The sequence below is a fragment of the Patagioenas fasciata genome, chromosome 1 (assembly GCF_037038585.1).
Source record: "Patagioenas fasciata isolate bPatFas1 chromosome 1, bPatFas1.hap1, whole genome shotgun sequence".
Lineage (NCBI taxonomy): Eukaryota > Metazoa > Chordata > Aves > Columbiformes > Columbidae > Patagioenas > Patagioenas fasciata.
This window is the reverse complement of record NC_092520.1, coordinates 121,664,087-121,683,112: the sequence shown is the minus strand read 5'-3', so window position 1 is coordinate 121,683,112 and position 19,026 is coordinate 121,664,087. Positions and strand designations below refer to the sequence as shown.

The following is a 19,026-nucleotide window of genomic DNA, read 5'->3' as shown; positions in this document are numbered from 1 at the left end:
TGCTAACCATTTCTGGTGTGTCTCTTGGGCAGACCACCAGCTGTTTCATAATTAAATGACCTTGTACAACAAGTATGCAGATGTCTTTCATTTTTCCATCTTTCTTAAAAACAAGGGTTCTATGTCGAGACTTTTCATCCTTTCCTTGACCTCTGTGGGAGGCTTTGCTGATAATTAAATAAATAAACAAATAAATAAATAGGCTAGTGAAGTCTGAAAGTTGTTCTTCATAATTCATAGCTGCAGTGAAAAACAAAGATGCCGAACATTCAGAATTCTAATTGCAAAGTTAACTTTCCTTGAGATTACCACATGGAATGCAGGAGGTAACATTTAAGCAAACGTTTTATTCATGACTCATACATTAATACTTGTAAACATCATTCACATAATGGCACTGGCAGTATAATAAATGGTGGGTTTATCTTTTGCAACAGCTTTCCAAAGAAAACCTTCAAAAATAATGTTGGTTTGGTTTGGTTTTTAAAAAATACAACTGCAACAGAGTTCATTTTCTAAAAGATTTCATTTATTAGGTCATTTTAAGGAAAAATGGTCTTTATCTTCTTCACCCTTAAGCTATTTGTAATACAAAAATGAAAAAGCTGCATTCACATAAGAGTAAGCTGAATTCCTTCTCCTTTTCTTATTCCTTCTGCATCTCAGTGCATGCATAACTGTCATGCAGTCCTAGTTCATGCAGCCTACTTGATGAATTTTTGAGAGGAAACAGTTATGTTTATCTAAAATACTTCAGAAGTTGCCAAGTATACTGATGTATATTTGATTTTCTGTGAGAATATTTATCATATTTCAGAGAGATTATATCCTTCAAAATGAGGTTACATCAATGTTAAAGGAGAGAGCATTTCTAGAAAAACAATGTCTGGTGTATCCATAATATATTGGAAGCATTAGTTGCTCTTAAACAGAAATAAGGAAACATTCTTTAGTCAGTACTGCTATTACTTAACACTTATTCTAAAAAATCTTCTTTCTTTAAATCAGAAATCCAGATCATTGTCATCCTCTTCCACTGGCTTGCACATAGGTTTTGCTACCACTAAAAATAAAAATTAAACACTGTAAGAATTGATTGACTGGATTCTTTTGACCTGCAAAGGACAACATTTGCATAACCATTTAACATGTGAAGCAATGTACTGAAAATGGGATGCTGCTGTTGTAGTTATCTTTTTGCTTATTTTGGCATCGCCTGAAACTACCTGCAGGAAGAGGTGTCTGTTGCTTTGTAAGAAAATAGGATTTTTAAAGGTAGGATATACTGTGAAGAGTAAAGAAGATTAATAGACATGGCACCAAAGGAAAATTATGCAAGTGCAAGGATTTTCTGTTGATGTTTTATAAAGCATTGGATAGTATTTAACTAAAACCAGTATTTTCTGCTACACTTCTGACGCAGAGATAAAGTTGATAGATGCAGAAAAATGGACACTCCATAGCAAAGAGTTCATGAAATCTTTACATAAGGAGCCACCGAGTCAGTCTTTAGTAATCTTTCTAGTTCATACTTTTTCATTTAAAATGTAAAGTAGTTCTGTGATAAACTAGAGTTCATCTGACATCATTATGCAGATTAGAACTATAAAAAGGATTTTTAAAGGAATCCATTTTAAAATCTAAAGCAGAAAGTTGAAACAGGCTGTTTGATGTAGATCGGATAATGAGAAACGCAAAAATGTGTTACTTCAATAGAACTTTGATGTATGTCAAAATGACTACATAGCAATGTAGTCATTCTTCCATGAAGAATGACAGTTTCCTTTCACTCCTCACACAATGCTGGCAAGTGTTGGGAGCCAGACCACCATTCCTTTCTTCCTCATCCTAGCTCCTTCCCCACTGTCCTGCTATGTCTTTATAGTTCTCATTTTCAGGTAGACTTTTCATCATCTGATTCTGTGTTCTGGCTATAAATAGATGTTATCCTCTCTGGATATGGGCATATGAATGGGATTAGCCAAGAATATCTTCTCAGGTGTTGTAGTAGAAGGACATGCGAATCATTTGGCCATTAAATTATCTATGAAAGCAGTAGTTGCACCTCATATTCCAAGAAAAGTGTGCAAATGTTCACAGAAGGATGTAATGTTTTTCAGAGATATTTTGATGACTAATGCAATAATTCTCCATTTGATTCTCAGTTATTTTTGCACTCACTTTTTCCTCTTTCTTAAGAATCATGAGAGACAGAGGAATATTATTTTCATTGATATGAGGCAACTAGTTGCTAGAGATTCTACTGAAGATGATGTTCTGTTAAAACTGACATGGCCCAACTACGCAATGACTACCTAGCACTATGTGATAGCTGCCTTCCATGTTCTTATTGAAGACATGAAGAGGTCTTAAACAATGAAATAAAATGGCTGGAGTGAGCAATACTTCAAACACTACTTGAAACCTAAATAATAAGTATTTCCACCTCTTGTAGGATTACTTATAAAGGCTCAGGGCATCTTTGCAAACTCCTTTGATGGAAAATTTGATCTTCAGTCAGCCTTCTTTTCTTAGATTGTCTTGCTCTGATATGTCCTCAGGACCAGGAATAGCTGCTGTGATATGAATTGTCAGGCTGCCTAAGGAACTGCCTAGACTGTTTGCTGCATCCTAACGTGTTTGCAGGCATTACCAAAGTTGACACAATAGAATTAGGTGTAATAGTTAACAGCTATGCAAAGCAGGGTGAGAGAGGATGGTAAGTATAGAAATATTCTCCCAAACTTTTCCGAACAACTTTCCTCTTTTGTATTCTAAGTCTTCAAATAGTTGTGCAAACATAAGCTCAGCTGCACACACAATTTTAGGGATGTCTGCGGGCTGAAATGTCTCTCTGGACAAGTGAACTTCTCTTAGCTTACTCTAATCAGCGAGCTGAACCAAGGCAGTGAGGTTGCAGCAGCAACATCTGCATTGCACAGTACACTATGGTGTCAAGACCATGTAAGCTGGCATTGTGGTTGGTAAGACAGGCTAACATTTTATGCTATTCCTTTTCTGTGGTCCTTTTGTTGGTCCAGCACAAACCACTACCACTTTGCCCAGAGAACTCTAAGTCTTGCTTTTTCTGGTTTTTAAGCCTTTTTCACTCTCACAATTATCTCTAATTAGTCTCCACAAGAAGAAATACTTAGAAAACTTATTTTCTTTTCGTAACAGTCATAGCTCTCATATTGTGGAGTCAACAGTAAAAGTCTGTGTATCAAAAAATTAATCAGCTTCTAAACCAAGGGCTAGAAGAAAATAAGAATCAAGGTATCTCTTAGCCAGAAAGAATTCTTCTGTCAGAAGTAACAAATATTTGCAGCTCTTACTTCCTGAAATATTTGGGCTTTTTGGAGTTTATATGTACATGTTCAAATCTTTTTCCAATTAGTTTCAGACACAATTCAACAAAAGCAACAAAACCAGCAAAGCTAAACCATTTGCTTCTCCTTAATCTCGAGTAATGTTGCATAAAATTATCCCAAATGTAAAGTAACTAGCCTGATTACTGTAAACAAGGAGGAGGTTAAATTATGCTTTGTTCTTGTAAAGGCAGTGTAGTTATACCATTTTTGTCTGCATGCTTAAGTGCCTTTGAAAGGTACCATCCCCTTCTAAAAAGTTCCATGGAAGAGCAACTATGTTCTACGGTTATTTCACCTGGTTCCATGGAACACTATTTATTTACTGATTGTCTTAAAGAATGTGTTTGTTCTACTTCTTTACTACCTCCAGAATTATTTTACATCCACTTTCATACGTTGATTCCCAAAATGCATCTATTACTTTGTAAGAACTTCCCAAAATTATTTGTGCAATTTCACAATCTTAATTTTGTTCTCCAGTGATTTGGCACAGGACTTACTGCTGTGAAAGTACTAACTTATGCTGTAACAATGTGTCATTACCAGCTAAAAGCCTAAGCTAACATTATCATTAAAATGATCACTCGCTTAATGTCAGTACAGTTGAATTCTTGACTACAGGATTTGATGGTACGAGTTAAGATCTAAAAGTTTTAAATCAGAGGTAGATCCCCAGTAGTGGCATGGCACCATCAAGTGTGGAAGCCTGATTCTTTACGTGGAATATTAAAGTGAGGTCTATCTCAGATCTCTATTATAGTATTGCAGATTTTGGTGGGTTTTTTTTTCATATTTCAAAAAGTGTAATCTGAATGTCCAGGAAATTTTCTGTTTAAAAGCAACGGTTCAAAATACTAATGTAGGCGAGTGCTATTAAGTATTATTTCAGTTAAATTTTTCTTGCATTGTAGTCTTGGTGCTTAGCTGGACCGAAATAAGCTACACGATGGGGCAGTGGCACTCACAGTGCACCCCATGGAGCTTCCCCACCTCACTGAATAGCCCCTTCCTTGTCACCCGTGCACAGCGTGCCCAGGCTCACTGCCTTTGCAGCGGAGATTTGCTGTACTTGGGCAGTAGGTCCATCACACTGTAGAGCACGTCAGGATCAAAGACACTGTGCACGGCACAAGGCCAGAGGTACCAGATCCACTGATGCTTTTGCACCTGGCTGTCAGGAGTCCCCTTTCACATGAGGTCCCAGCACCTGAGATCCACAGGTTAAGACATCCCAGCCCGCAGGTCCTGTATAGAGCTGTAATGCCAATTACATTGCACAAGAGACCTAAAGAAAATTAATCACTGCATTGGCTACAGAGAAATTAGTGGCAAAAAAAGAACCGACAATAATAATTAAGCATTTAGGGGTTTGGTCCATTGATTCTTTGCCTTAACTTTTTTTCCTTAAAAATTAAATTTGTATCACATACATTTTTACTGAATGTCCTGCAGAAACAGATGTAGCAAAACTCAATGTGAATAAGTATAGAAAGGGAGGAGGTTGAAAGAATGATGAAGTTCAATTTCATTTTAAAATAATCTTCATCATCTACACAGTCTCCCACTGAGTCGTGCTGAGCTCCTATGTTTCCTGTTTTTAAAACAAAAAAAAAGGCTTTAGAGTTATTTTGTTTGCAGTTACTCAGTGACCAATATTACACATCAAACTGAAGCAATTACACTTTTTTAACAATGTGAAGTTTCTTTGAAAATTTCATTGAAGTGTAAACAAGTTATCATGTACTCTGCAGCTTTCACTGAGCTTAAAAAGCACTTGGAGAGTATTACTACCATTACCAGCTAACACTGTAATTTTATCACATTATGTGAATAGGCAAGGAAGATTAACTTTGTACAATTAATCATAATTACTTTTAAATACTACTTGTTAAGTTATGATGTATATAAAGGGGAAAGTAATTTTAATGAGAAACAGTTCAGGAATCTGCTTCTTCTATTTAAAGAAATTGTAATTTTTTTTTTTAAAGTGCAACTGTATTTTTTTTTCTACTTATTTCCTGATCAATTATGAATAGAGCAGTTAGAGGCTACTCCCGGTTTACATTTTCTTCTTTTTCCCCTTTATTATTTAAGTGTTACTTTGAAACATCCAAAACTATGCAGTCATGATTCACACATTTGTGGGTGACAATGATGTTGGTGAACCATGCTTTGGAAATAATAATTGCAGAAAAAATGCAGCAGAAATTAGATGGTCTGTTTTAACTAACTTGGCTGCAAATTCATGTAATGACAATAATCTCTATAATCTCCCATTTTTTTCAGAAATAAAAGATGCCTACTAGGTAAAAAAGGTAGAGGGTATTAACTTTTTCCTTCCCTGAAGTCCTTTATCTGATAGTACTGAGTAGTTCAGGGAATGATAGTATATGTGCTTAACTTTTAGGAGCCTTCTTACATACATGCCTTGAGACATTAATTCCTAGTAACATTACCTAGGAACACCCGAGACAATCTGTTAAATAGAGCATCTTGGCCACATATGTCTTTGATGTGTGTTTCCTGGAGGTTTGTCCTGATACATTATTGAATTTGTCAAAGAAGAAAATTCTTCTTGAATAGTCAGCAAGAAATTTGCTGAAAAATGTGTTATGTGGTCATGGCTGCATTTTTTAGTTTTCTCTCAACTACTGCTTTAAGTTGGGAAAGATGCTCCCAAAAGCACAGGCAGAGGCTCAAAATTAGGGGCACAGAAAGTTGAATCCCACTATCCAGGAGATGATGGCAGAGGCTTAGGTCCTTGAGAACATGGTTTTCTCCAGTACAGCCCTCCTGGGCACTGTTGTGCTGTGCTGTAGCCTGAGCACAGGACCCAGCCCCACACCTTGATGATTTCCCTGTCTTCCTGCTTCTCCAGTAATCCTGAAAGAAAATTGTGAGTGATGGTGGGGACTTGGGAGTAGTCGTTATTTTTAAATAAATAAAATAGTTTGTCATCTTCACATTTTGGATTTCATCAGGTTTTACCAGGGTAGCCTACCAGCCTGAGAGCCACGGCACATAGCTGGCTCTGTATTTCCAACTCCTCTAACACAAAGGTCCAGGCATTTTCTAAGTCCCCAAATCCCGCAGGTCCTCTTTGTCCACGCAAAGCAGAACGTTGTGTAATAATCTGGTCAACATAGCCTTGTCTCTTTATATAACAGTAAGTATGCCACAAAACCACTTAACGATCTGCAGCTCCTAATTCCCCGCTTCATTCTTCATCCTTATCTAATAGCCTTCGCTTGCCAAGAATCTCCCCCCATCCTGTGACAAACGCCAGCTTTGTTTACTTGGGAAACTGGTGATTCTGGCCACAGGCTCTAGGGGATCTGGAGCTCTCTCCATGCCCCAAACTCCAGTATCAGACCTTAGGAACACATCAACATATAAGAACCACAAGTCACTTTGTATTTCTTCAGTAATGTCTATGCAACCTTTGAGGAACAGCTGAAAGTCGTCAGAAGCAAAAAGCAAGGAAATCGGTGAAGATCAAATGGAGCAAAATTAATCCTTCTTTAGGTTTCTGAGGGCAGAGAAAGCAGCGCTATATTTGAAATGGGGCCTACACAGAAAAGAGAAGCACATAGGATTAGCTATAAATGTCACAGTTATTCTGAGCCATTGTAATCTGATGTTTGACCTGTGCCTCCTCTCTCTGACTTACGAGGTTTAAGTAGTATTCTGAACAACAGGGACTGGGGAGGGAAGGGGGCTTAATGGCCTAAGCCCTAGGTTTGAAATACCTACACCGCCTATATTTGCACACTTGTTAATCCTAATAAAGCCTATTGAGCTATTCTCCTGGTGTTGTCAGGTTGAATTCAGAGATTTCCCCAGAACAAATGTGAAAACAAGACACTGCTTATTGTGCATAGACTCTTAGTAGAGTCCTCAGTACTCCGAGTTCACTCATCACAGGGTTTTGCACAGATGGAAATCTGCCCTTTCCACACACATAGCCATGGTGTGCCATGGGTCAGGGCTGGCTCACCATCCCAGTAGTGCTGCACCAACATGGTCAGGAAACCTTGTTCAGGTGAGAGCCAGTCAGCCAAAACACCAAGTTCAGATCATTGTGGCCCAACCTTGAATTCCTGTGCCATTCACAGCTGACAAGTCAATTATTTTTAATCTGAATTCGAATAGTTTGAAGCTGTGACAGTTTTTAAGGACCTGTGAAGATTAGTGATGCTATTCTAGGAACCGAGGGATAATGCCCTCCTACAGCCCCAGGGCCGGGGCATTAATTGCTGTTGTGTAATGCTGAGGTCCCTCACTGCCCGACTTTGCCCTCACAGGACACACATCCCCCTCCTCACCCAACAAAAGCAAACAGCCTCCAGCAGCTGCACACAGGCTGACATTCTGAAGCAAAAACATCTCATAAGTAGATAAAATTCAATTCTTTTCTCCTCAGGAGATCCAGTAACTAGTGAACAACTGAAATAGGGCCTGGGCAGGGGTAGTCAGGGCTGGTGGTGCCTTCAGGGCTGTAAGTATCAGTTTTATATCATCAGCAAATTCTCATTCTAGTTTTGGGGCCTTCCTTTGCCTTTGTTTTATGAATCAAACTGTTCCTGCGGCTTAGAAAAACCACTCATCAGGGAAAGTAAAACAAGTTAAAAAAACACAGCCTCAAAGGGCACAAACACATGCACAACCATAATGACATCCTTAAGCTTCTAGTTCATCTGGTCAAGCTGTTAAGAGACTAAAAATGAAGTATGTAGTTTTATTAAGTCTACTGTGCTAAGCAGAAAGTCCAGAAGACTTTGGGGCATGTATAAAATGAACTGAACCCTTTTTTTTGGTGTCCCAACAGCCCACTTTTCAAAACCACATTAGGAGATTTTCATCCTTCTATTTTACACCATATCCAGAGGGGTACCCTATAGGCTTATCCCCACTGGTTCTGCACATACAGGCAGGGAAAGAAATGGGACTTCACTACCCTACTAGACAGATGTCCATAGTATCCACATGTAATTATGCTGCAACTGAGGAAGGCAGGGCCAGTGCCACACAGACATGATAAATAAGCCTTCACACACAAGAAATGCATCGATCACCCAAATTTGTCCCATATCCTGAGCTGTCAAATAAGCAGACTTCACCAGCATTAACTCCATTTAGTAAAAATATTAGAAGATTGCCCTTTGGAATAATAAAGCACCAGAAGCAAATTACTTCTATCTTCCACCACTGGTAATCAGCTCTGCTTATTCCGTTGTTGTTTGGTGTTTTTTTTCATTTTATGGTTATTTATTTTGTTATTTTTATGGTAGCCCTTTGTTTGTGAATTACTGACTTCTTAACAAGCAACAGATGCTTTACTGTGTGCGCTGCACAGAGTGGAGTTCTACAGTGCCCAGAGACACATAAGGACCTACCTAGATACTTGTACAGCGAATGGTTATAGAGTGGCAGATGGGTAAATCAGCACAGCAGTATTCTTTCAATAGCATCATAACACATTTATTGTATTATTTGTTGCATTCACAGAACCACAGGACGATCTTCATAGGTTACCGTTATGGGGTTTTTTCCATTATTTAATGTATTATTCCGAGGCTCTTACATGCTACTGTAGAAAGCGTGGTATTTCTCTGCATCTGAGAAAGCTCTGTACAGGTGTAAGAACATCTCCATAGCCTTCTGCATCACATGAATGTGTTCTTTTCTACTTACAATGTATGGGGTTTGGTGTAGAAGGGAAAAACAGCACATTTCTCATCCATCCCTTTCTGTGACGCTTCTGATCCAACATCATGTAGATAAATGTCTGCACTCTCAGTATTTCTACTCCTGGTGCACTGGTTGCTGTTAATATGTTGCCAGTGGTCTTTGTATGTCAACAGAATGTGGCCAGGACTTTCCTGACAACTACAACTTCTCTCAGGTATTTTTCAGAGGTGAGAGTTTTTGACCTTGGCCTTCAGCCCCTTCCTGCTTGGGACAGGCCAAACAATCCACCAGATCAGAATTACATACCCAAACACATTAAGCTGATTACTACATTGTCCAAACTTCTGACATTTTGTCTGAGAAATGACAGTGACACCAAGATGTAGGAAAAAAGCAAACATAACACTATTTTCCTAAATCCAAAGTGAAATGTAAGGGAGAAAGAAGAAAATTAATCTTGTCATGGACATCCAGCAAGCCTAAAATGAATCTGTAGTTTCAATAAGTAGCACGAAATGCAATAAAAAAGCAGCAACGTGAAATGCATCTAACCACATTCTTAATAGATCTATCGAATCAGATGATGAAAACGTAATCAGCGAAATAAACCTTGCCCTCCTGTAAAATACTTGATGAGATGCTTCTTGAAATAATAATTGCAAAGTTGAAATTCAAGCTGTGTGCCAAAAAGAAGCATAAAGTTTGTGGTACATGATCTGTCATTTTTTAGTAAAGCATCTGCTTTTAATACTGGGTCTAATCTTGTTTGAAAACTACATGCAGTTACTGCCAAATCTCATTTTATCCCAAACAGCAGTTGAATGGTGTCTTTGCCTTTGCTGAGTTTGCTGTGATTGCAATTACAATAAATCCAGCAAACACAGCAGAACCTGCACCTGTGAAGCAACAGTCAGTCTGCACAAGTTATGCACACACCAGTTCTGCACGTACTTTGAATCCAGCGTGTTTGAAACATTGGATTTACCTCTTAGATGCCACTCTGCCGAACACCCTCGTGCAGGAATCAAAACAAGCACTACAAGCATGGCCATGAGTCGCACTGCATCTTTACAGGACTTCTCTTCGTCTGATAGTCTCAAGGGCAGATTAATGCCTGATGGTTGCAGAACCTCAACTGGCAAAACATGTGTTGATATATGACAATAAAAATTAGTAATATGCTAAACCTAGTAGATACTCATCCAACCTTCTCAAACACAGGCCATCTGAAACTGATGACAGCCTTTCCAAGGCTTTCCAAGTGATTGAATTCTGACCAACAAAAAGATCACAAGATTAAGTTTACCAGCAGTAAATTCTTCATATGTGTAGATGAGAAACAGTTGGAGCAAGTACTCTCCAAATTCAGCAACTGCTTCTTCCATCCTTATCACATTTTTATAGAAACAAAGGAACTGTCGCAGTGGCTTAAACTTAACAGGTTTCCATCAATAGTTTCAGAGAATAATACAGAAAATATGGCATTAAGTCGATCTGAAATGCTCTTTCCCTATGAACATCAGCCAATCCTCACTATTTAGAAACTAGTTTATGACTTGAAAGCTTCATTTCCCATGCGAAACATATCAGTCAGAGATATGATGTTTGTAAGGAAAAAAGACAGTATCTGGATTTCATGCCAGGTTACTGGTTACCATGTACAACACTTCTGCATGATCTCTCAGACGAATAACACCTGGAGCAGCTCTGTTGAACTGGAAAACACCCACAGTTCTGTAGTACTCACATGAATATAAGCAACTCTGCTGTAGACGTCTCATTAATACCAAACCAGCTATCCCAGACACTCTTTTCTCAAATGCAGAAGTCTACCACAAAACTGTCTCTTTTCTCCTCAAAAAATGTCAGTAACAAGCGCTCAGAACAGATTTGCCGTCCACCCCTATTTCCCCCAGCTATCAGGGGGGAACAAAACTGTCTGTGCTAACACCCTGTCCTAGAGTGTTTCCAGTTGAGTGCATCTTTTTTAACCACCACAGGAGATTTCTGTGCTAAGGTGCTTTATAAATCAGTGTGTGTTATAGTGAATGTGATGGCCTGTTTCTGTGAAATTACCAGAATGAACAGAAAACAAATTTTGTTAAAGAGGTTTGTTTTTTCTTTTCCCTTTCTCTCTCTTAGGATGGATTTATAGACTTCTTGGAGTTCATAGCTGCAATAAATTTGGTTATACGAGGGAAAATTGACCAAAAATTGAAATGGTATTTTAAGCTATACGATGCTGATGGAAACGGATGTATTGACAAAAAGGAACTATTAAGCATATTCTCGGTAAGCAAGTTATGACCAATAACAAGGACATTTGACACAGTGCATTGCCCCTGAAACAGTGGTTCATCATGTGTTGTAAATGGGTTGTCTGTACTTTACCTAATGTTGTACAGCTGTAAAACCAGAATTGTTCTGCCAGCAATACTCCTGCTGTTAGTTTCCTGCTTATTGAAGTAAACGTATCTAAGTAATATTATACTTTAACCACAGTTCTACAGATACAATGCTTTCCTGAAAATGAAAACCTGTAGAAGCAGTAGAGACTTCATTGTGATAAACTATACTGTAAGGCAGGGTAGAACTGAAGCAGTATAATGAATAAAACTCTAGGTTACAAGTGTTTGTGTCAGTCTGTTGTGGAAAACTGGCTTCTCAAACTGAGCTTGGTGCAAGAAACAGTATAGCTGTCATCAAAATATTCCAATATTTTAATTTTTTTACAAGCTTTTAGATTTGTTTCCTACAAATGCCATTACTCCTATTTTAAAATTCAATTGTGAAAATTTAACTTTATCATTAAAACACGCAATGACATTTGGATAAAAAATATTGTAGAAAATTTTGTAGAAAATGGGTCCATTTCAAACCCATAAAACCAAAGCAGTATTATTTCTTAAAAATTATTTCCTTATTTTTCAACTTGCTCTAGTGAAATAATATTTTGCACTTCAGTAGCTGACTTCATCCAAAACATATTACAAGGGTTTTTGCAAATACGAATGACTTAATGTTGCTCCCTAAATGTACAAGACTTGTTACAATCAAGGTTTTGCTGCAGGGAGCATAAAATCCAAACAGGGATTTAATGTCATTATAAACAAGGAATGTATTTTTCCTGGATTCTGAATTACTGTTGGTGCCTGGCTAGTCACTGTTACAGACTTTCAAAAGCTACTGCCCAAATTAAAAGGAACTGGAGCCACATGGAGCCACTGGGTCAAACAAATAAAGCCATCTAAACTGTCTAAAGAGCAGCTTTCTGAAGGCAGAAGGAGAGGCTGCATCTCCCAGTTTTTTCCTCTCTTTCTTTTGCAGATATTCTCCATCATTTTTCACCCAGAGGCAATGAAGCAACTGTGTTTTGTTTGGGGATTTATCCTTTTAATGTGAAGATTTCTTTTTCAACATATCTGGTTTTAAAACCAGTTTAAACCTCTGTGTGTCATCTTCTCTTTTGGAGTACAAGAACTTTAATGTAAAACTGCCTAAGCCATTTGATCTAGGCTAGATTAAAATCAGTGGGCTCTAAAGAAAAATAAAAACACACACTCACAGCCCTTATGGGCCCTGCTTAAACTAAGCATCAGTAAAACGGGCTTGTCCAAAAATATATGTCATATCTGAAACATTAATTTAAATCACAGAAGTCCTATTAAAACTTCATCTGTCCCTACAGCTATGCAAACTTTGGACCAGCAGATCATTATCAACCATCAAAATTCCTTCCAGACAATCATAAACATTTTCAGTGCCTTTTAATAGCGCAGTTATTTTATTATTTAAGGGCGATTCTGTGGTAGTCAGCAATTCAAGTACTTCAGGAGCCACTGCTTCCCTCTTGGCACTACAACAAATTTAACTGTGGCAGAGGTACAACCTTCCTCTGAAGACTGCACCAGGACCAGACATATAAAACACTAGAAGTATCTAAAGTATGAATTAGTAACACAAACTAGTCTATGTACCTATTTTTGTAAAGTTCTTCCTGCCTTTCTGAATTCGTTTGTGCAAAGTAAAATAAACACAGTGGTCGTCATGAATTCCACAACAGTGCTAAATAGGTTTAACTTACCTTTTATTTAAATATAATGAGTTCTAAAATAATGTCAGGAATACTAAAGGAAAAAAATGGCACATACAGCAAACTATCTTACACAACACAGTTCATCTCAAGATAATTCAGGTGTAGAAAAACGAATTCTATAGTATGGCCACTACAGAGCATCTATACATGTGTGTTTACATATATATATTCATGCATTTTCACAGTCACTCACTAATTGTGATATTGAGTACAACTCTCTAAACATATGTTTGTTGCTTCTGGATCACTGGCTCTTAACACATAGGCACCTATTTTATTAACCCAAATGATCACCATAATGCAAAAATTACTATCTCAGTGAATAGGACACAATTTTGAAGAAATATTCATGTATACCTTTACTCCAAGCATTGGTTCCCTTTGCCACAGAAGGAGTAGAGGGGAGACTTCTGGTTTTCTAAATTTGTTTGGAGAACAAGTAAATTCTGCCAGACTCCAGGACTGCTGGTCTGACTTTATTTGTGATTACTGAGTTAAACATGTCTTAACAAAAAATGACTTAGGCTTTCTCGTCATGTGTTTTCAGCTGTGAAAAATAATACTATATTTAAATCATACAGACCATAGGGCACTCTCTGAAGATAAGAGAACTCTCTAGGGCAAGATAAAAATGCTGGTGTGGAATCTAAAGTGTACTGAAGAGCAGAAGTGCCACATGGTTTCAGAAGACCTTCAGAGATATGTAAATCAGTTTGTAATCTTCAGGCTGCGTTATGTTAATTAAATTTCCAATCCTCATTACTGGAGATTTACTTGAAATAGCTATTTATTTAGTGATTTTCGAAAGGGCTGATGAACTAAAGAGCTGAATCACAATTAGTGTAGTTCCTACTGTATTGTTTTCACAACTTGATGGGAAAAATCATCTGAAAGAACTTTCTGCATTTCTGCCTTCAGGCTATCCAGGCTATCAATGGCTACACAAACATGTCTGCCGAAGAGTTCACAAACATGATATTTCAGAAGATAGATGTGAACAACGATGGTAAGAATTTGGGTTTTCTTGGCAGGGATTTTCCCCTATAAGGAATTATGGGACCAAGAGGGGAGTTGAACACACTACTGAAGAACTGACTGGTTTAGGCGAACTGAAAGCCAGAATCTGTTCTTTACCCATATTACTTCAGCTTCACAGTAAACTGTATATCAACTGACTCTCTTAAGATGACATACATGTCACATGCAGTAGGGACTAAAACATGGAGGTCTTGTACTGTTCATCTAAAATGCCAGTGCTCCGGTTGCACAGCAAAACTAAAGAATCATCAAGGTACTTTTTTAGTATATTTGTGTTGGCTTAATCTATCTAAAATGTACAAGAAAATCAATTCAGATGCATGACTGCACAGGCTCTAGCATGTTCTAAAGATTGCACAGCACACTGGATGTCCCTTGAAGTCTGATTGTTAACACATGCTAAGACACATGCTACTGTTTTTTCTCAAAATAGCTAGACTATGCCAATTTGGCTCGCATTTGGAAACTAAAACTGTTATTTATTGCTTCAGAGTTGTTTCTAACAGAAAACTTGTCACATGTGAATGTCTTCTCTCATACATCTAATCATGAAGAATCTCTTTCCACTGGCAATTGCATTTTATATCAATTATTGCAATCATTGACAAATTAGGAATATCAGGAAAGCATTGCAGAGCAAAATTAGATCCCAGCCATGAATTTTGGGCACTTTTTTGTTCATTTTTCTAGCACTATTTCCTATGTTAAGGTTACTTTTAAAAAAGCTGTTTGCAATATATAATCACAGTTTAAACAGTGATCTTGTGATGCATGTGAATAACTTGTGGAGGATTTTTTCCCCACCTGCTTTGCCCATCTTTTAGGTGAAGGCAAATTACCAAAGGACTCAAATAACATGTAGTCATATTCTGGAATCTAACGCAAATTCTATCATTATTAATTCTTTGGCCTCTGCTTTGACCATATGTTTACGGCAAGTAATAATTTTATCTGAATTAGACCATGAGCTGAAAAAATAACTTTTGTGTCTTCCATTTTAGCAGTGAAATGCCAGAACATTAATTATTCAGAATTATCTTCATAATACTCCCATTTCAAACTGCTTTACATAGTTATTTTTTTAAATAGCTGCAAAGCAGCAGGAGTAGCTCCACCTAAGGAATGGAACAAATTTGCCAAGTTTAGCTTAGACTATGCTACCTCCTGGTAGCTTCTTATTAAATAAATATTGCAATGTCCTTCACATTAAAATAGAAGGAGTAATCCCATGGTTGTGGGAAACAATTCTTAGGACAAATCTCCTGATAGCTTTGCAATTTATTTTCATGATATCTGTCACGGTCACAGTGAGTCTGTGTAACGATGTGTAACTGCACTGGTTTTTGTATACTCACGCACCAGTACTGGTACTTTGAAATATATAGCTTGGGATCAAGAGGAGGGAATTCCAGACCCACTGACATGCATGAGCAGGAAAATGATGCAGAGTGTCCATCTGATGAGTCCTATCCAATCAAAGGCCTCAGTCAAAGGCAATACAGCGGGAAGGAGATGGGAAGAGTGCCTGGCATATGAGAGATTGGAGGAAGCAAGAGGATGAATGGCAAAGCAGGAGGATGCAGACAAGCATATGGAGATGGTTTGTTCTGTCTCTGCTCCAAGGCTGATTATCTAAGGGCACTGGGGTTGAAAGAGGAGGTGTGAACATCATCAGGGCACTGCACCCCAGCCCCTGGAGAGAGTCTTACTCCCCTCTCTGAAGACTAAGAGCCAGGGCTCCTGTCAGCTCATGTCTTTCCACTTGAATAGTGTGTATATGAACCTGCTCACCAGTGCAGTGAGGACCCCTGTGACTGAAGAGGAAACAACCTTTATTGCCCATGGGTAGAAAGTGGTTTTCACATTTTTCAAATGCTGATCATTTTCCTTTTTCACACCAGATGAAGTTTCCAAGGTTGCCATGAACAAAAACTGAAACACAAGAAACCTCTGAGGATTGTTATACTTCAACCCAAAAATAGCCAAAAGTCATTTAGCTAAGCTTTCACTAGAAGCGCGCTCAACTTGAATTGCTGCTCCCCTGCAGACTGGGGCCCTAAGTCATGCAGCTATGCTACTCTTTGCCTGGCCTTCTGTCATTTCTTATTTCAGTGAGAAATCATCCATTTTTGGGATTTTAACAGGCTTTAAATCATCCTCAGAGGAAAGAATCAAGCTTTTCCTATTAAAGCAAACTGTGTTTTCCCTTTCAGAGGGATCCCAGGATCACTGTAATAACCTCTAAGCAGAGAATTGTGTACACTCTTGTGTAACATGTGAGTAGACACACACCTAGGACAAGCCTTTGCTTTTGCTGACAGGGAAGAGTGCAAAAAAAGAAGAACCATGCTTAGTCATATTCCTGCTCCACAGTAAAAATGATTTTATATTTGTCTTGGAACTTCCAAGGTATAACCTGCTTTTGACATGAGCCTAAAAAGTCACACTGTGGATGACCATTTCAGTTGCTTGGAAGAATTTATCAATCAAACCACTTAACCAATTTTTTTACTACATCTTATCATGGTTCTAAATAATCCTAGTTGTCAACACAGGTAGTATGCCTTGTAATCCTCAGCAAATCATGCCCTAATCTATGTTAAAATGAGCTATAGGATAAATTCCAGTTAACTCAGTGAGAAGCGGTCCATACATCTAAATTCAGCCTTGATACAGGCTTCATTAGCACTCTTTTCACACATTTCTCTCACCATAGATATTTAGACTTACGTGAAAGGTGTGTCTGATCTCTTTAACAGGAAAAAAAAAAAAAAGCAAGTCTGAGTTCTAGGATCTGGTATAAAGTGAGAAAACATTAGAAAATTTGCCTATCAGCAAAGAATGGGGAACCTTCCTGAGGAATTCAATCTAGCATGCGTGGTCTTGTGTTGGGCTGACAGTGATTGCTGGGTTCCTTGGCTCCTAAGATGTATCTGATTTCCTTTTAGGGGAGCTCACTCTAGAAGAATTTATCAACGGTGTGGAAAGAGACGAGGACCTAATGGAATTGATTACAAAAAGTTTTGACCTTTCCAATGTACTCAAGGTCATACAGAGCGGCAGGAGACACAGCGTCTGAAGGATCCAGTGATGGATGTGGCATCTGTGTCATCAGTTCAAGGAAGATAATATTTGATATGTTCAGAGAGCTCGACATTGTCCAAGTTTGCCCAGGCAATACCAAGTGGCCTGCTCCAGGAGTAACAATTTTCACTCTTGACTCCGTAGCTCTCCTTTTCTTTATTATTTCCCTCGTTAATGACTGTGGCAGCCACAGAACACAAACCTTGCCCACATATAACAGAAAAGTTATTTGATGCAGTACAAGTAACTCACTTGGTCTCAATGAACACTGTTCAGAGTAATCAATAAAATATGAAAATATCACAAAATGCAACCTTTCTAGAAAACACAGTTAACAAATTTCTTCTTTTAAGTACAGGTTCTTTAATCTACTACCCAAAGTGTGGACACGAACTTCTAGGAAGGACTGCATTCTGTCTGGATCAATTAAGAATGAAGCCTGGTTTGCATTAACTTAACATTTGCTCTAAGTTCTTAAAATTGGAGTAGGTTCTCTGGGAAAATCTCGATCAGTTTAATATTCCTGACATGTGCATCCTCCTTAACCACCTGTCTGCCATTCTTTATTTTATTACATATGAAAATTAAAATAATGTAATGCTTTGATGGTTTGGTGTGGTTCAGCTACTGTTCTTTCAAATTAACCTTTTATAGAAGCACTGGAATGAAATTTTGTTATCTTTGTAGATTAAAATTAGAAGTTCAAAGAAGAGCTGAAACCAACTAATTTTGTAAGCACTCTGTTTTCCCAGAGATTTGTGTCCTTTGACTTGTATGTTCTCCTTTCCTAAACAATTTGTTTTCACCAGGCACTTTGCCATGGCTGCATGAGACAAAAGGTAAGAGGCATCGTGACTAATTCCTGCTGATGGGACTGCTGGCTTCTGCCAAACAGACTGTTTAACAGCTGAATTCTTCCTGCCTTTCCCTGACAGGGACTACTAATTTAGGTATCTTTGTTCTGACCAGATACCTGGGTGAAAACTTTCAGCAATTTAGTCTGATAGTTCTACCTTCTTTCAAACTGGGTTGCAGTTGTCTCTGAACGTGGTAGCTGTTAGGAGTGCAGGAAAGGCATTCACAAATGGCATGATCACATATGCCTCATTTTCCTAGGAAACTAGGCTAAAAGCAACTCAGTCTTACTTTATGAGTTACAAGATTAATTCTACGAGCTAAAACAGAACTGCATGAACTGTCTGCAAGGGGAGAATTATAGTTCTCTCTAGTTCTGTTAGAACAGATTCTCTCTGGAGTCCACAAGAAGTTTTATCAAATTACTACATTATATCAGAAGTCCTCCTTGGCTGACAGTGCCCTGCAGGAATCACACTAATATTAGTTAGTGTTAGAAACATCGGCTTCATGCAAAATAATTTGTGCATGGATCAGTGCAGGTTGAATGAAACAATTATTAAGACTTCAATATGAAAATGCTTTTCTTCCAAATTCACTTCAAATCTGTGTCCATTTGCACAAGAAATGTGCTCCATCATCTGTAATTATTATCCCAGGTTCTGATTTGATCAATGGAATATACTAAGAGTATGCAACATGCATCACTTGACATTATAAACAGTTCTGACATTATAGTTCTGACATTTGAATCTTTTATATCTTTTCCTGAATAAATAAATAAATGAGAGAGAATGATGCATGAGATTGCTGGTGGTTCAAATTTTAAGTTCTTGTATTTATTCACCATTGACACATTAATATATCATTGTCAGTGTAAGTTTTCTCGCA

The 19,026-nt window shown here is 38.0% G+C and overlaps 1 protein-coding gene across 1 annotated transcript in view; it reads left to right on the top strand.

Annotated features, from left to right (window-relative positions):
• The window catches only part of GUCA1C (guanylate cyclase activator 1C), a 36,848-nt gene extending 18,527 nt beyond the window's left edge, over positions 1–18,321 (top strand). Inside the window, exons 2-4 of the mRNA XM_065858348.2 lie at positions 11,205–11,354; positions 14,077–14,164; positions 17,145–18,321. Of these exons, the coding sequence (XP_065714420.1) occupies positions 11,205–11,354; positions 14,077–14,164; positions 17,145–17,275 (369 nt within the window). The 3' untranslated portion in view covers positions 17,276–18,321. The remainder of the gene's footprint in view (positions 1–11,204; positions 11,355–14,076; positions 14,165–17,144) is intronic.
• The last annotated feature ends 705 nt before the right edge of the window (positions 18,322–19,026 follow it).